The 17,742-nt window shown below is 45.1% G+C and overlaps 1 protein-coding gene across 2 annotated transcripts in view; it reads left to right on the top strand.

Moving 5' to 3' along the window:
• Nucleotides 1-577: 577 nt before the first annotated feature.
• RBM38 (RNA binding motif protein 38) overlaps nucleotides 578-17,742 on the top strand; it is a 34,613-nt gene continuing 17,448 nt past the window's right edge. For both annotated transcript variants that reach the window (XM_043989700.1, XM_043989701.1), the window contains exons 1-3: nucleotides 578-1,113; nucleotides 2,520-2,643; nucleotides 3,432-3,486. In XM_043989700.1, the coding sequence (XP_043845635.1) occupies nucleotides 889-1,113; nucleotides 2,520-2,643; nucleotides 3,432-3,486 (404 nt within the window). In that variant the 5' untranslated portion in view covers nucleotides 578-888. The remainder of the gene's footprint in view (nucleotides 1,114-2,519; nucleotides 2,644-3,431; nucleotides 3,487-17,742) is intronic.

Here is a 17,742-nt window from a genome sequence, read left to right as displayed (position 1 = left end):
TATTTCATCTCTCTATGTTGGACAAGGCTCTTCATTCATAACTTCGACTAAGAAGACCCCAATTCCAAGCCTATTTCTGCTACTTGTAATCTGCTATTTGTACAGGGTGTTCCAAAAATGCACTAAAGACTTCTGGGGTATTCTGTGCCTCAGTTTCCTTCTCTGTAAAACGAGGGTGTCTGACTGAGGAGAGGATCCCTTACAATGCTAAATTCTATGACAATTTGGGAAATCCCTCCCTTTGGGAACCCAGGGGTCTCTTCCACTTCTCCGCAGACTTGTATTTTTCATTCACTTGCACCAGACCCAGCACTGCAAAACTCCCTCCTTTACCTTGTGTCCTTGAAAGCTGGGTTCTCTGGACCCTTAGGTTGAGCTGGATAGGATAGGGAAGAGCAGAGCAAGGCAGTGATGAAAGGGCAGGGCAGGGCAGGGCAGGGCAGGGCAGGGCCGGGCAGGGCCGGGCTGGGTCAGGGACTACGTTTCCCAGCAGTCGCTGCGCCCAGGGGAGGGCTGGAGGCGGGGCGAAGGCGGACCCGGGGGCGGTGGGGCGGTGCTGCCTACAAAGAGCCGGGGCTGTAGCTTGCGGTGGCGATTCCCCAGCGGCGCGAGGTCCGTGAGCGCGGCTTGCTCTGGTGCCCTGGGCTTCTCTCCTCTTGTTGCGCGTGCCTGGGGGGCCCTTCACCACCTGCTTCTCACCTCCTCGATGCACTGAATTTGGAGCAAACAGTCGGATTTTCCTTGCATCTTGAACAGGAAGGAGACCCACTTGGGGGAACACTTTTTTGGGGGAAGGCGGTGGTGGGCGCGCACGCCTCGCCCTAGCGCTGCTTCCCCGGGGCCCCCGGGCTCCGTCTGGCCGCGGCCCCGGCGCGGTGCCCCGCGCGGATGCTCCTTCAACAGGCGCCGTGCTCGCTGAGCGGCGGGCGGCCCCCGGCCGGCACCATGCACACCCTGCAGAAGGATACCACGTTCACCAAGATCTTCGTCGGGGGGCTGCCCTACCACACCACTGATTCCTCCTTGAGGAAATACTTCGAGGGCTTCGGGGACATCGAGGAGGCTGTGGTCATCACCGACCGCCAGACGGGCAAGTCCCGGGGCTATGGCTTTGTAAGTGACCCCGCGCCCCCGCTAGGCACTAATTCTCCCATTCCCCTCACCCCCGCCTCCTTTGGGAGCTCAAAACTTTAAGGGTTGGAAGTGATCGAGATGTCTGTTTGTTCTCCCCATCCCGACCTCCCTGGTCGCACGTGCCTTTCCTTGGGGGCTGAACTCTAGAAGGTTTTAAATAAATAAATGCATTTGCATTCTCTGCCATTTGCCAGGATGTTGGCATCCTCATCATAGTACCTGTCATCAGACCTTGGCCTCCCAGTCTCTCTCCCCTTCCACTTTCCTCTCCCACCTCCTACCCCCCTTCTCCCCTCCTCTTCTCTCCCCCACCATCTTATCTGTAACCTTTCAGCTGGAGTTGCTGTTTGTGTCTGTGTAAACTAGTCAGCCGTTCACTCTTCCATCCCAGAACTCGGCTCAGACCCCAGCTTTTCAACTGTTCTCCTCCTCCCACTAGTCCCGTCCCCCCTGTCCCCCCCCCTCCCTCCGGTGCTTCTCTCCCACTGAGCACACACATAGCCCAACCACCAGGCATTTCTGAGACCCTCCCTGTGGCTCCTTATCCGGAGTGCACAGCTCTGGGGTTGAGGATCTTCTGGTGCCCTGCACCTGCAGGTGGCTCACGGCACATTTTCATTTCAGAACAAACTCAAGACTTGCAGGAGAAAGTTTGTTTGTTTTTTTAAAAAGTTTATATGTTCCGCAAAAATAAATAAATAAATACAGTTTTTATACGTAGTCTCCCCTCCTTACCCTAATTCTGCAAGAGGCCCTCGGAGGGAGGGGGAAGAGTTATTACCTCTGTGTTCTCTACCCTAGTGTTCCCTCCCAGAGAACTTGAAAGAGAAAGGACACCATGTTCAAGTTTATCCTTGATTCCTAAGCCTGCCTCCTAAGTGTTCTGTGACACCATGTTTTGCAGGCAAGCCTGTCTTTCCCAGTGAAAGAAGTTGGGAGACTTGGTGGGATGGAGCAGCCTCTGATTTGAGTTTGGGGCCCTCTGTTTGACAGACTTTGGTTTCTTTCATTCTCCCTTGTTATTTGTGATGCTTTTGAAAGTTTCAGATCTACCTAAATGTCTTGCCCCACTGGTGCCTTTTGCTAGATAATCAGCAAAGGCGTTATCGTTATTTCCCTTTTAAGTGAGTTTTTTTGTTTGTTTGGTTTTGCACTGTGGGCAATACTCAGTGGCAGTGAGGAAAGTCAGAGGAACCATCCCAGTGGGCAGTGGGAAAAGCTGATGTGGAAAGGAAAAACACCCGGAGCTCCCTTTGGAGTGAGCTTCCTCCTTCCTTGCTTACTCATTCCATTTGAGAGTGAGTATTAATATGGGAAGACTTTATAGTATAGAGAAGACCCTCTGTGGGTCAGAAACCCTTGAGAACTCATGTGCTTCATTTTAGGTCACAATGGCAGACCGGGCTGCAGCAGAGAGAGCTTGTAAAGACCCCAACCCCATCATAGATGGCCGAAAAGCAAATGTTAATTTGGCGTACCTGGGAGCCAAGCCAAGGAGTATTCACACTGGTGAGAGGAGCAACCTTGGTTTGTTTTTTTCCTCCATCTTTTCTCTGTTCACATACTAGATTCAGCATACTTACTGATGGTGGAGTACAAAATGAGCGTTCATTGGCTCTGCCTCATCCTGTCATTGAACAAGCTGTTGTCGGTTATTATATGTTCCCTAAAGTCAGAGAGACCAGTCATCGCTTTGGTATTTGTGCTCAGGTCAGAGTTAGAAACTCTGTTTGAAAGAGATGAGCCCTACATGTAAGAAGGGGTCAGCACAAAACTTAGAGCAAAGACATAATGGTACTTCTCTTAGGGGAGCAGCATGAAGAAAGGCTGAGGGAGGAGTCCAGAGAGCTAGGGCCAAGTCCCTGTTTTCCACTTGTGAGCCATGTGACTGGACATTAACTCTATGAACCTTGGTTTTCTTAACAATTAAAAGGGGGAAAATAATTCCCCTGCCTGCTCCCCAGGATTACTGGGGAGAACGTGGTATAGAAATACTAGTGGTTGCTGTTATTGTCCTTCAGAGCTGTGTCACTTCCTCTAGAAAACCAAAAGAGAAAGGAGAGAGAATTTTTATATTTACCTCTGCAGCTAAATAGTGGTAGTCTGCTGAGAGGAGGACTGTGGCCTGATTGGAACGTTGTCTACATCTCTCTTTTGAGGTGAGAGATGCACGTTAAAAAAATGACTCGTGCATGACAGCCTGTGCCAAATTCTAATGGGTATTGACACACATGTGCAAACAATCTCTTAATCACCCTCAATATTTCCTCTTACACTTTCACCATTTTATTTTTTAGGTTTTACAATTGGTGTTCAGCAGCTACACCCTGCTTTTATCCAGAGGTCTTATGGGTAAGTGAATATGACTTTTTAAATGTGGGAATGGGAGGGGAGTATAATTCTTTTTTTTTTTTTTTAATTTTAAATTTTAAATTTTTTGCTGGGCAATGGGGGTTAAGTGACTTGCCCAGGGTCACACAGCTAGTAAGTGTCAAGTGTCTGAGGCCGGATTTGAACTCAGGTACTCCTGAATCCAGGGCCGGTGCTTTATCCACTGTGCCACCTAGCGGCCTGAGAATAATTCTTAAACAGTAAGAATAAAATCCATTAGCTTCCTGTTCTTTTTTTTTTTTTTTAAGAAGATAGCAATATGTTTGTCCTAAAATTCTCCGGTCTAAATAGCACATTTGTATTCTGGTTTTACTGTGGTTCAAAAGCCATATACTCTCATTTTATTCATAAACTGCTTCACCCCTCCCCACCAGTTAAAGAAATAAGACCACTTTCTCAAGGATTCAGAAACTTAAACTATGAGAACTAGGTTGGAAAAACTCAGGCAGAGCCCAAGACCATGAAAATAGACTCTTTACTGGTGAGTAGTGCCACCTTCATGTGTGATCGAAGGCTGGACACACCCCCAGAATCTGTTAGGGCAGCTCAGCACAGGTTCTAATGCTCAAGGAGATGACAAACTACATATGAAACTAAGTCTAATAGCAAAGGAAAGTAACGTGAGGTCAAAAATTGATTTTGGCCAGATGTTGTGCAGAGACCAAATAGCCTGTGTAAGGGGGCCTATTGTCTGCCCCCTTTCAATAGTGGATCCCATCCCTGCTCAGCCCTCATTCGGGACATCTAATAGGGTCTGGCAGCTGTTCGGAAAAAGGACGAGTGTACTTCAAGAGAATAATAGACCCTGTCATACCACTTTCATTCAAGTGCCTAATGATTGATGTAGGTCTCTTTGTACCACTGCAGAAAGAGAATATTGATAGGGTGTTTTTCTTGGTGGTTTTTTTTTTTTTGAGGGACATTGGGGGGGGGAGGGTGTCAAGGCTTATAGAGCAAGATAGGCCCTTTTCAGTGAGCACAAGACTACCTTTCCCTAATTGAGTCCATGTATCATCTCCTTGGAAAAATAGTTGACATTTCAGTTCCCTGGTTGATCACTTTCTGGATGATACTAATTGTTTTCTGGCTCCTAGTTGGGAAAGGGTGGAAGTGGGGGAAACAGCATCCTTATTGTGTCTGTGATGATATAACTATTAAAGTGATGTGTACATTGGGTGGCTTTTATGTTTTGTTTGAATAAACTAACTAGATAGATAGTCCATTGAATCGGGGATGCTTCTATTAGGTCATATTGGGAAGAGTCCATCCAGTTCAGCTGATACCTGAACTGAGAGCTCTTTCTACTTGTAGACCTTTTCTAACAGGGAGCTCATTACATTTCCCTTCTTGACCATGATGTTATTTGTATGCTGCCCCCTGGCATATATGCCATATGTTATATACTGCCTCTGGGATATGACACTTAAAGTAGTCTAGAAGGGAAATAGGGTGGATGGAGCAGGGTAGGGGGAAAGAGCCCATGACCTCCAATCAGGATTCAGTTCAGGCTCAACTGGTGAGTCACTCAACCTCTAAACCTCAGTTTCTTCAGCTGTAAAGTAGGAGGCAATAATTCTTTCCCTACCTATCTCCGAGGGCTGTTATGAAGATCAGATGAGATGAAGGATGTGAAAGTGCTGGTCCAGCATGAAGGAGTGTTCTTATGAATTGGAGGGGAGGCTGGGAGAGCCACCAAATGCTTTTCATTGTATGAAATCCAGGCAGAAAGCCCTTTCTCTCCTGTGTGTTTCTGATCATGACAGTCTTCCTAGACTCACAGTGTTCTGTCCTTAGGTAACCAAGGGTGAGAAAAGTAGGTTGCAGATTTAACCTTGTGTAACTGTGCAAGTGACCCGTTGATAGGTTTTGTTCCTGTCCTCCTGCCCACCAGCGTTTTGTTACTGATTCATAGGCAGTTGCTGATTGCTGCATATGACAACATGGACTCTAAATTATATATTAGTTGCCAAGGGACAATAAGGGGAGGAGTGCATTTGAAGAGGAGGATTGAGCAGCGAGTAGGTGGATGGGGAATCAGCTGGTTTTGTATTTGCAGGATCAGTGAACCCAGGAATTGTGCTGCCTTCTGCTCTGGTGGTTTTTTTCAGTCACTGAAAGTACAGTTAGCTAGAGGGGGGAGAGGGAGAGTGCATGCGTCTGTCCCTGTGACCCTGAGCTGCTAATAGCCCCGTGCCCAGTTTCCTAGGCAAGCGGTCAGGTGTTAGCTCGATGAGCCCGAAGAGCTTGGCTGTCAGCGCCCTTTTTGTCTTTCTCCACACAATCGGGAAAGGAAAGCAGTCTGACTCAGCTTTGCTTTTGTCTGCCTTGAAAAGCCACATGCAGAACGAAAGGTCTGATCATTTGGTGATTGGTGTGGGGGTGAGGGGGAGCTTGGCATAGGGGCAAGTAAATTAACTGCTCTCTGCTACACTTGCACTGGGTGCCTCTCCGATAAACTTTTCAAAGTCTCTAGCCCGAGTTAAATAGAACATATAAATAATTTATTTCAGAGAATCTTGGATTTTTCTTTTTTAAAGACTTCAGTGCTGTCTCTTGTTGTATGAGTGTGGGTCAGTTCATTTCACAAACTTTTATTTAGCATCTATTATATGTGTATGTATAGGGTGTGCACATATATATATACATACAGGGTGCATGTATAAATATATTTTGTGTGTGTATGTATATATGTATACATATACATACATATTAGGGTGCAAAGACAAAACAAAGCTGTTTCCGATTTCAATGACCTTACATTTTTATAGGGGAAGGGATTAAGGATCTGTATGGCCCCTTACTGTGTGCCAGGCAGGCACTGTGCTAAGTGCTTTTTACAAATATTGTCTCTTTGGTCTTCACAACAACCCTGGGAGGTAGATGCTATTATTTGCCCCCATTTTACAGTTGAGGAGACTGAGGCAAACAGAAGTCAAGTGACTTGCTCAGGGTCATGCCACTAGTATCAGAGGCTGGGTTTGAACTCAGCTCTTTCTAACCCCTGTGCCAGTGTTCTATCTTCTGAACCACTATCTACTGATCCCTCCAATAAGGGGAGACTTTAGAGAGTCAATATGGTATGGTGTGGTACAGTGGAAATGATGGTGGTTTTGGAGTCGGAGGACCTGGGGATAAATGTAGTCAAAATAACATAAGAAAATTTGAGGAAAGAAGAGCAGTAACAAACTAGGGAAATGGGAGAAGGCTTCTTGGAAGAGGGTGATATTGTAGTCCAGTTTGCTTGAGAATTGTGCATGAGGGGAAATGATGTGAAGTAACAATGGAGCTGGGTAAAAGTTTATTCTTATGCATATACATGCTGCTTTTCCCCCAAAATAGAATGTTAGCTCCAAGAAGGCAGGAACTCTTTGATTTGGTTTTGTTTTTGGTTTTTTTGGCAGGGCAATGAGGATTAAGTGACTTGCCCAGGGTCACATAGCTAGTAAGTGTCAAGTGTCTGAGGCTGGATTTGAACTCAGGTCCTCCTGAATCTAGGGTCGGTACTTTATCCACTGTGCCACCTAGCTGCCCCTCATTTTTTGTTTTTATAACTCCTGTGCTTAGCACAGGTGCTTGTTGATTGGTTGATTCTTTTTTTAAATTAAATTTTCTTTTTTTCCCAGTTAACTAGAAGCTACCTTCTTTCCCTTTCCTCCATCCTCTCCCCTTGAAAAAAAATGAAAATGAAAAAAAAATAAAAGAAAAACAAAGCCCTTGTAACAGATAAGTATAGTTAAGCAATACACATTCCCGTATTATCCAAAATACACGTCTCTCCCTGCACTCAGAGTCTGTCACTGTCACCTCTGACAGGAAGTACTGTATAGGTCTCTTAGCCCTGTGTGTAAGCACTCAAGCTGTCCATCTTTTATCTTTCATTCTCAGTTCATGACCAGCCTGCTTCCTTTTCTGATCATATATTTCCTGAATGATATTTCTTACACTGTTTCTTGCTCAGGAGTCACTGTATTTATTATGGATAAAGGTAGCTATTGTATAAAGTATACCTAAGTACATCAGGGAGGTACAAACCTGTGGTCCTCCTGGGAAAGCTAGGGTAGGGGTCCCTGAACTTGAATGGAGAGGAAAATTGCATCTTTATTTTCACCAATCTCTAACTGAAATGGAAATAAGGCAACACCCATCTATTAAGCACTTTGTATTAAGCACTCTGTGTCTGGCACTAAGCTAAGGGCTAGGGATAGAGATACAAACAAAAACAAAGACAGACCCTGCCCTCAAGGAACTTGCAATCTAATGGGGGAAGACTATACACAAAAGGGAGCTGGACCGAGGAGGGAGGGGCTGAGGAGGTGAAAGTACCCAGTAAGGGGGCAGCTAGGTGGCAGTGGATAGATCACCGACCCTGGATTCAGGAGGACCTGAGTTCAAATTCGACCTTAGACACTTGACACTTACTAGCTGTGTGACCCTGGGCAAGTCCCTTAACCCCCATTGCCTCATAAAAGAAAAGAAAGTACTTGGTGAATGCTGAAGTATGGAAAGTCAGAATGAAGGTCTTCTGGCCAAGGCCTCTCCCCCAAATGGAAGCCCAAGAGGAAGTCACCAATGGGGGAAGGGGACTGGTGGCATAGCAGAGAGGTTCTAGGGTGAGATTATAGATGAGGCATGGTTTCCAGAAAGTCATACAGTTGGGAAGGCAATGAAGCTTGACTGTCCTTGGGCTCTTCCTCAAAAAGGTCCCCTAGGAGAAACTCATGAATGGGAGAAGGTGGCTGCAGGCATAGCAGAAGAAAATGGAGCATTTTCTTCAATTAGAAATTTCTGTTAAACATCACAAATGTTATTCATAAGTTTTAACAGATTCCTCCTTTCTCCCCCAGCCCCCTAAAAAAAAGGTTAAGAATTCTTCCTTTAATAAGGTGGTATTTAAATTGGTCAGGAATTAGTAGGCTAGGTGATCTCTCTTACTACATCTATTATGTAGTTTTATCAACAATAGCATGGTACAGTGGAAAATTCACTGGCTCTGGAGTGGAGGCTCTGGATTCAAATCTTAACCTCTGACACTGTGTGACTTGCTAGTGGCCTTACTTTCCTGGGTCTCAGTTTCCTCCATTATAAAATGAAAAAGGTGATAGTCTGTAAGATCCTTTTCACTTCTAGATCTGAGATTACAAAAGATTCAGCTGTGATTAAGAAGACCCTGCAAAGTATTAAGGTTTTTTAAAAAGCTGGAAGGGGCCTTTGGAGATTATCTAATCAAACCCCCTCATTTTACAGACCAGGAGACTGAATCCCAGAGAGGGTAAAGTGTCTTGCCCCCAAGGTCACAGGGAAAATCTATTAAGCTCCAGGTTGGCTTTTTATTGTTTTACTTTAAAAAATAAATCTAAGGGTCAGCTAGGTGACACAGTGGATAAATCACCAACCCTGGATTCAGGATGACCTGAGTTCAAATGCGGCCTCAGACACTTGACACTTACTAGCTGTGTGACACTGGGCAAATCACTTAACCCTCATTGCCCCACAAGAGGAAAAAAAAAAAAGATATCTATAGGATATAACTGTCAGGGATACATAATCACAGATATTTCTGGGATGGAAGCCTAGGAGTTTTGAACATTTCCTGAGCAGAATAATTGAAGTGGGGATGGGAAGTGGTATGAAGACCCCAGAGAGTAGAGGATACTGGGCAACGGAGTCCCTCTTTGCCATTTCAGTGGAATGAAAAAAGACAAGTAAGAGAAGTTTGAAGCTCAGTGAATGGGGTAACCGCCTAGGCGGAGTGTTGTACTGGGTGTAGGCTGGCTTAGTCCTTCAAAGATCTCCCAGGTGCATCAGCAGTTGGTGACAAAGGAAACCTCTGGTGTAGGAGATTGGCTTTTGGCCTGGAAGCTCTTGGAAATACCTTTGTAGCTGTTTTCTCCCCAAAGTGCCGTCCTGCTCATGAGGGTCAGGGAAGCCTTGCCCAGCTTTGAAGCCAGAAGCAGTGGATCCCCTGGGTTTGGGGGGGGGGGGGCAGGATATGGAGCTGCCCTTAGAAGCCAAGCGCCTTTTCCTTCCTCCTGGCTGCTTCTCCTTAGAAGCTGCTCCCTTGGAGCAGAAAGGGGAGAAATAGAGATAGAAGGAAATCAACTTTTATTTCTCTTTTGTGGTGACACTCTTTCAAACAGTCACATGGGTTGTTTTGACTTTCAGGATGCCTTTGACAAGTAGTGTCCTTGTACCCCCTTTCTCCGCCTCTTCTCCCCCCCCCCCCCGCCAATTTCCTGTTTTACAGCTTATCCAAAGCAAAGGTGGGGGGCCAGGGGCGCAGCCCTTCTTCACCAGGAGCCACCCTTGGGGGCAGCCTCACCCTGCACCTGTTGTTTGCCAGGCCCAGTAACAGAAAAGAGGTGTCCCCCCCCCCCCCCTTCTCTTGCAGTTATTTTCAGCAGTGTTTTCCAAGGGTTTGTTCCCAAGCCCAGGCCCCTCCCTATCCTGGACTGGCCTACTCGCTTGCAATTGAGAAATATTTCCTCTTATGCTGGGTGTGAAAGAACACCCAGGCCTGAAGCTCCAGGAGACTGTCTTTCCAGCTCGGCCCCAGACACGCAAAGTATGGAGTTTTATTTAGATGTTCTGCACACAGGGTGGTGGGGGGAGTTCTTTGCTTTCAGGCACCATTGGGCCATTGGCAACAGATGGCAAACCCGTCAGACATGCTGCCTTGTTCCCACCATACCCCAGAGAATAAAATCTTGGCACAGGCCACTTGGGGCTCACACATCATGGCTGAGGCTCTGGGTGATGGGTAGAGAACGCAGTGAGTGGTAAAGGGACCAGAGTCAGAGGGGGGCTGACAGCAAAACTCAGCATCTGAAAATGGGCATTTTGGAGCTAGAAGGAAGTCTTTGGAATTAGGGTTAGGGTCAGTCATAGGGTAAGATAGCATGTGGAAGCTATCCCAGGTAATTAGGGATGGGTCATTGGGAAGACAGCTCAGGCTATTCTAGCGTTTTGAGCTGGATGGGACCTCAGAGATCTGTTAGACAATCCAATGTTTGATGGGTTTAGATTCTTTTAACTACAACTTCACCATGAACTGTTGTAGCTCACCTTTTTTTGGGGGGGGGTGAGGCAATTGGGGTTAAGTGACTTGCCTAGGGTCACACAGCTAGTAAGTGTTAAGTGTTTGAGGCCGAATTTGAACTCAGGTCCTCCTGACTTCAGGACTGGTGCTCTATCCACTGCGCCAGCTAGCTGTTATAGTAGCTCATTCATTTTATTGGTTGTTGCCTATGATGTGATGCTTGGTACCCGATGGGGTATGGGTCCTTTACTTGGATGCATTGTTTTCTTAGGGTAACTGGCCTCATCTAACCCTGTCACTGAATTGCATCCCTGCCATCAGTACCTGGAAGGATTCATGTGTAGGGTTTCCAAACCGTCTCATTCAAGACAGACCTAGAAACCTGCTGAGACAGATGAGGGGGTCCCTCTGTTCACAACCCTATATTGGTTTAGCCATTGGATCACATAGGCATGCATGCACATGTTTGTGTGTGTATCCTATCACATTTGTTTAACAAATGGATGAAAAAGCATTACTATGTGCCAAGCACTAAGGCAGCTAGGTGGTACTGTGGATCCAATGCTATACCTGGAGTCAGGAAGACCTGAGTTCAAATCCAATCTCAGACACTAGCTATGTGTCCCTGGGCAAGTCATAACTTCTGTTTGCCTCAGTTTCTTTCATTGTAAGTTGGGGATGATGATGATAATAATAGCACCTACCTCCCAGGGTTGTTGTGAGGGTCAAATGAGGTAATATTTGTATAAAGCACTTAGCACAGTGCCTAACTTTGTAATGATGACAATACACAAAAGGGAAAGGTGGCTAGGAAGAAGCATTTTGGTCCAGAATGTTATAGGGATGGGGAGTGAGGCTGTAGGGGAGAAAACTGACATTCCATCTAGGAACAAGGCAAAGTTGATTTGATCATGATTCCAAAATGGAGAAACTGGGGGCGGGGGGGGGGGGGGGGTGGGGGGGAGAGTGGAGAAAATGAGAAGAAATCTCTGTAGTATGAGAAGGCTGGAGAGTTAGGAATGAAGTGAAGTTTGGCTGGGACTTTGGAAGGAGGAAGCTATCAATTAGGAGAATCAGGGCTTTGGGATAAAATTTAGACCTATTATACTTCTCAGAACCTTTCACAGACATTTGGTCTGTGACTCTTATAATATACCTTCCAAAAAAGCAAAAAATAATATCAATTACAACAAATACGGATCAATAACAAACATGAAATCTGTGAGTCTTAGAATAAACCTGTTAGAGAGGGTAGGACTTCTTGTCCCCATTTCACTGAGCATAATATACATACATATGTACATGCATAATAGATAGCTAGATAGAGACATAGGTGAATAGATGGATGGATAGATATAGGCAGCTAGGTGCTGTAGAGGCTGGAGCACTGGGTTTGAATTCAGGAAGATCTGAGTTCAAATCTAGCCTCAGATACCAGCTGTGCGACCCTGGGCAAATCAATTAACCTTTGTCTCCTTAATTGTATCATGGACCTATAAGAGCACCTACCTCCCAGAGTTGTTATGAGTCTCAAATGAGATAATGTTTGTAAAGTGCTTAGCACAGTGCCTAACACACAGAAATTGCTATGTAAATATATATTGTTCTCTTCTAATAACCAGTATTTACTGATGGGAAACAGGATGGTGTAGTAGGAAAAGCACTGGATTTGGAGTCAAAGGACTTGAGTTCAAGTCCTTACTGAGGCACAGTGTTGTTGTTGTTATTTTATTTATCTATCTATCTATTTTGGGGGGGCGGGGCAATGAGGGTTAAGTGACTTGCCCAGGGTCACACAGCCAGTAAGTCTCAAGTGTCTGAGGCCGGATTTGAACTCACCTCCTCCTAAATCTAGGGCTGGTGTTTTATCCACTGTGCCACCTAGCTACCCCCAATGTACTGTTATTGTTATTGAGTGGTATTATTCTTTGTTCTTGTTTAGTGCTGGAATTGAGGTGGGGGAGCTATAGAAGAAACATCTGAAAAGCTTGCAATTCTGTTTTTTGAAAGTTGACAAAGCAAGTTTCTTCATTTCAATGCTGAGGTGTAATGTAGGTCTAGGAGTGATATGCACATTTTCAGATGAGGCATTTGAATCTTAGAGACATTAAAGGACCTTTGCCCAGGGTCATATGGTTCGTCATTATTGCAGCTGAGATTCAAACTTAAGTCTTCTGATCCTAGGTCTAGGGTTCTTTCTGTGGCACCAAATTGCTTCTCTACCTCTTGACCATAAGGAATTTCAAATTCAGTGGGAGAGGCAAGATGGGCTGCCCAGAAAGCTAGTGAGGCTGAGCAGAGGCTGGATAACCATTTATTGGGAACGTTGTGGGACGTATTTGTGTACGTGAACCCTGACATTCTTTTCAGCTCTAAAGTTGGGTGACTCATGAAACAATATCCAACAGTACAAAACAGGGTATGTCAAGTCAGCAAGCATTAATCAAGTGCCGTATGTGCCAGGCACTGTGCTAAGCCTGCAAAGCATTTTGCAGACATCAAAGGACTATACAAATGCTCGCTGCGAGTGTTACTAAATCTTTTACCTGTTTCTGTTTATCATCTGTCTATCAGAGCAGTAGGCGTTCAGAAGAGCTTACTAAGAAATGAAAGAACAGAGAGGTTAAAATATCTTGACCTAAGGTCCCATGGTAGATTTAGTGAGGGAGTTTACTTCACCTTCCATGGATTGTCTTTAAGTATTTAAAGAGCCATCATGCCCTCTCCCCCACCCCCCAGCCCTCTCTCCCAACCTTTCACCTCCCTGTCTTCCTTCTCCAGGCTCTACTTTGCCACTTCCCTCAACATCACCTTACAAGACATGATCTTAGGGCTTTTCACCATCCTTTTTCTGGATGCTCTTCAGTTCATCCATTGTCTTTCCTAAAATGGAGGCTCTGACCAGATCATGGAGTAGAACCATCACTTCCCTAATCCTGGTCCTTATCCCTTTCTAAATACAGCCCAAAGTAGAATTAGCTTTACTGCTGTTATATCCAATGGTTGATTCATGTAGAATGTTGCAATATATTCAACTCCAAGGTAGTTTTAGATGAACCACTTAGCTACACACACAGCCATCCTGCCTGTGAGACTGATTTTTTAAAAATTATTTTTATTTTTTTAGTGAGGCAATTGGGATTATGTGACTTGTCCAGGGTCACACAGCTAGTAAGTGTTAAGTGTCTGAGGCTGGATTTGAACTCAGGTACTCCTGCCTCCAGGGCTTGTGCTCTATCCACTGTGCCACCTAGCTGCCCCGAGACTGATTTTTGAACCCAAGTATGACTTTACATTTGCTTCTTGTTAATTTAAGTCTTAGAGTCAAGCTTTTCAAGACCTTGATTCCTGTCCTCCAGTGTTAGATAATACTGTTTTAAAGTTAGTGTCCTCTACAATTCTGATGTCTATAAGCATGTCATTTATGGCTTAATTGAAGTCATTGATAAAAATGTTAAATAGCACAGATTTCTGGGATACAACACTAGAAACTTTGTGTAAAGTTGATTTTTTTGTTTGTTTGTTTGAACTGTTTTCAGCGGTATCAGGAACCTCCTGGTGATGAAATTCTCTTTGACAATGCTTTTTAGTTGTCATTGAGTCATTTCAATTGTGTCCAACTTTTCCTGACCTCATTTGGGGTTTTCTTGGCAAAGATACTGGAGTGGATTGTCATTTCCTTCTCTAGCTCATTTTATAGATGAGGAAACTGAGGCAAACCGGGTTAAGTGGTTTGCCCCTGATCACACAGATAGTAAATGTCTGAGGCCAGATTTGAACTTAGGAAGACAAGTCTTCCTGACTCGAGGCCTTGCACTTTATCTACTTTACCACCTAGCTGCCCTTTAACAATGCCAATAGGCAGCTATTCTGTGAGTTAGTCTTTAGTTGGCTGAAGAACTGAGAGGTTAAGTCATTCACCCAGGGTCACACAGTCAGAAGTAGGACCTGAACCCAAGTCTTTCTGACTCTTAGGCCGGCTGTCTGTCTACTACACCACACTGCCTTTCTTTCCAAGGTTCTATCACACCATTGATGACTGCTTTTGGGAGTCCGGTCATAAGTCCAATTTGGAATCCATGTAACTGTACTGTATTCCATCTCACATCTCCCCATTTTCTACAACAGCTTTGGAAGATGCTTTGCTGAAATCTAGGAAAACCCTGATGGAGTTTTCCCCTGATGGAGCAGTCAAGTAACCCTGTCAGAAATGGGAGTGACCTTTTCTCGGTGTTGACTCTTGGTGACCATGCCTAGATGTGGAGGCAGGGGGCTTGGGTTGAACTGACCTGGGGGGCTCTGGGCATCCCTGGTGGGGAGGGGGAGGTCTATGCTTCTTTGTATTTATGAGACGGTACCTATTGTTGGCATTCTGAGAAGGGGTGATTAGGAAACTGAGGCACAGAAAGGTTGTGACTTTCTCAAGGTTAACATTTAATTACTCTCTCTGTACCAAGCACTAGTGGTACAAAGAAAGACTAAAATAATCCCTTTCTTCAAAGAGCTCACATTCTAACAAGGGGGCCACTTTTACACAGCAAATGACTGACGGAGCCCAAAGGAGAACCCACCGGCAGCCCTGACTTGGCCCTTGGGTTCCTCGGACCGTAACTGTAGTTTCTGTTGCTCCTTGGTCTTCTTCATCTCTGCTTGCCCTGACCTCAGGCCCCCAGGGGCTTCAGAAAAGTGAAATGAGTAAATTTGACTGTGTGTATATGTTGAAAGCTGTTTTGCATTTTAAGAGATGAGTATTGTACTGGTCTTAACAGAGCTATTTTTTGCTCAGTGTTGCGCTTCTTGGTCATTGTGATACCGTTGTGGGCTCTTCCTCTGGGGTGCTAGCTGAAATCTCAGGGGGGGGTTGTCTGACTCCTTTGACTTAATAGCAGCAATGTTCTCTCACCTTTGTCTAGAACCTTAAGGTTTACAAATCCAGTTAAGGTATATTACCCCATTTGTTCCTCCTTGCAATAGGGTGGATGTTATCCTCATTTGGAGAGAGAAAGTTGAGACCCAGAGAGTTTGTGACTTGCCTGAGGTCACACAATTAGTTGGGGTTTCTAACCGCTAAAGCATTGCTCCTTCCATTATATGACACTACTTTGATCCCAGTCATTTTATCAGGCTTTTTCTTAGCCAAAAGATCAGGTTTCTACATCTGTCTTTGGTGTGGATTAGTGGGAGGGGAGGGCAACATGGAAGAGGAGGAAGTACAAGATGTTGGGTTCACTTATTTATTTTTGTTTTAATATTTTCTTTGGGGGTAGGAGTGGAAAGGTAGACCTAAGAAGTTGTGTTTTTTTTTCTGTGCTTTGGCTTTGTTTGAATCGAGTAAGGTATCTAGTCACGAAAGGAAAAATGACATTCCTTTGCTCTCTGTCAGTGGCCTTGGTGGGTCAACTTCCCAAGAAGGCTCTGGCCCTACATATTCAGGAAGGAGTGAGGATTTGAACCTCCAACATCTTTTCCGTTGTATTGTACTCGGGGTTTCCAGGGTGATGGACTATATGTAGCTTTGTTGCCTGGAGGAGAACAAGTGAGGAGGGCAGGGTTAGCTCTGTTTGTGTTTGGGCTGTGTGGCTCACAGGATCACACCCCTTCTCTTGGCATTGTTCAGGTCACACTGTTAGCAAGATAACACCATAGCCTCTCCCTAGTTCCATGTGGTTTCCTATATTTTCTTAGCTGTAAGTGATCCTCATGACCAGGGGAATGCAGAAGATTCCTTTAGAAACCCCCCAGTCAGTGCTTTCCCAAGGTTCAACAAAAGCTGGTCAAGTACATAGGGCTTACTTTTTTTCTACTTGTCTGAGTTCGAGTAGCTTCTGTGGATTATTAATGCTTGGCCCTTCTCCCTGTTAATTTACGGCACCATCTGCCCACTTAAACATCTGTCCTCTGCCCATCTGTGTTGGTTTCTTCCCTAAGGGGGATAACTTCCTTCTAATAAGTAGTGTTGTAGAGCAATCTGAAGACTCTGTTTGGACCCATATCAACACATTCCTTAAGCCTGCCCTTAACTTGGCAAAGAAGAAATAAAAAGTTTTCTCTAGGGAGTGACTAAGAACACAGAGAAATCTCCTAATTGGCAAATAAGTTCTCAACCAAAACTTCTTGGCAGGTTGGATACTGGGTCACAGCAGTGATGGTGGTAGATTGTAGGTAACTTTGAGTCTGGGGAGAGGGGGGGCCTCATTAGAAAAATTAATTTTGCTGAATAATTGGATTGATTTCTGAGTTGTCATTGTCCAAGCCCCAAGAAGACTTTGGGAGAATAATTTGCTTTGATTTGTCAGTTCTGTTTTAGACCCCAGAGAATAGATAGACAGCTATGGTAGTGCTAAGGTGGGGGGTCAGGATGCCTGAGTTCCCACCCTGGCCCTGTTGTTTAGTGGCAGTGGCCTCATGTCAGTCATTTAGTCTTTAGGTCCCACGGTCCATCCCATAGACCAGAGTCCTGAGTGACTCATGCTGAGATGACACTGACCTCTCAGGGGTCCAAGGGGAATGCGTGAGGCTTTGTGGTTAACTCTTTAGATTTCCTTAAAGCTCCATGTGGGATCCAAATGTCAGCAGTCATAGATTATCACTGCTGGAGGGGAACTTGAAGGGGCATACATAATAACATTTGGAATCAGAAGACCTGGGTTCAAATCTCATCTCTTGTAGTAGGACCTTAGGGTTTAGTCACTTCTTTGGGCCCCAGGGTCTTCACTTGTAAAGTGAAGGAGTTGGGTTAGATATAATCTCCTTTTTATAAAACCTGGAATCAAATCCACTGTACTTCTGCCCTTTTTGCAAATTCTACCTCAGCAAGTTCACATTATCAAAATGGGTGTTATAGTAGAATTAACTGTATGTGGAATGTTAGATAGGGAAAATGGTGAGCTAGTGGTAGAGTCCTATTTGACCCTCCCCTCCCCTCAACCCCACACCTTCCTGACATTCACTAGCTTTCAATGCTAGAACCTTCTAGTGATGCTCTGTCAACGAGTTTGGCTGAAGCTTGGCTCGCTCAGAGGATGATTTTCTGCATTGGTTCAGAGTTGGGGCTTCTCATCCACCCAGTTCCTTCTGCCTAAAGAAGAGAGAAGTCATGTTCTGTAGCCCAGGCCTGATGGGTAGGGAATGTTGAGCTGAATTGTTATGCATTATTCAGGCACTGTAGAAGCCTGTCATCA

The sequence above is a fragment of the Dromiciops gliroides genome, chromosome 2 (genome assembly GCF_019393635.1).
Source record: "Dromiciops gliroides isolate mDroGli1 chromosome 2, mDroGli1.pri, whole genome shotgun sequence".
Taxonomy (NCBI): domain Eukaryota; kingdom Metazoa; phylum Chordata; class Mammalia; order Microbiotheria; family Microbiotheriidae; genus Dromiciops; species Dromiciops gliroides.
Note: the sequence above shows the minus strand (reverse complement) of the source record. Positions and strands in the feature narration are given on the sequence as shown.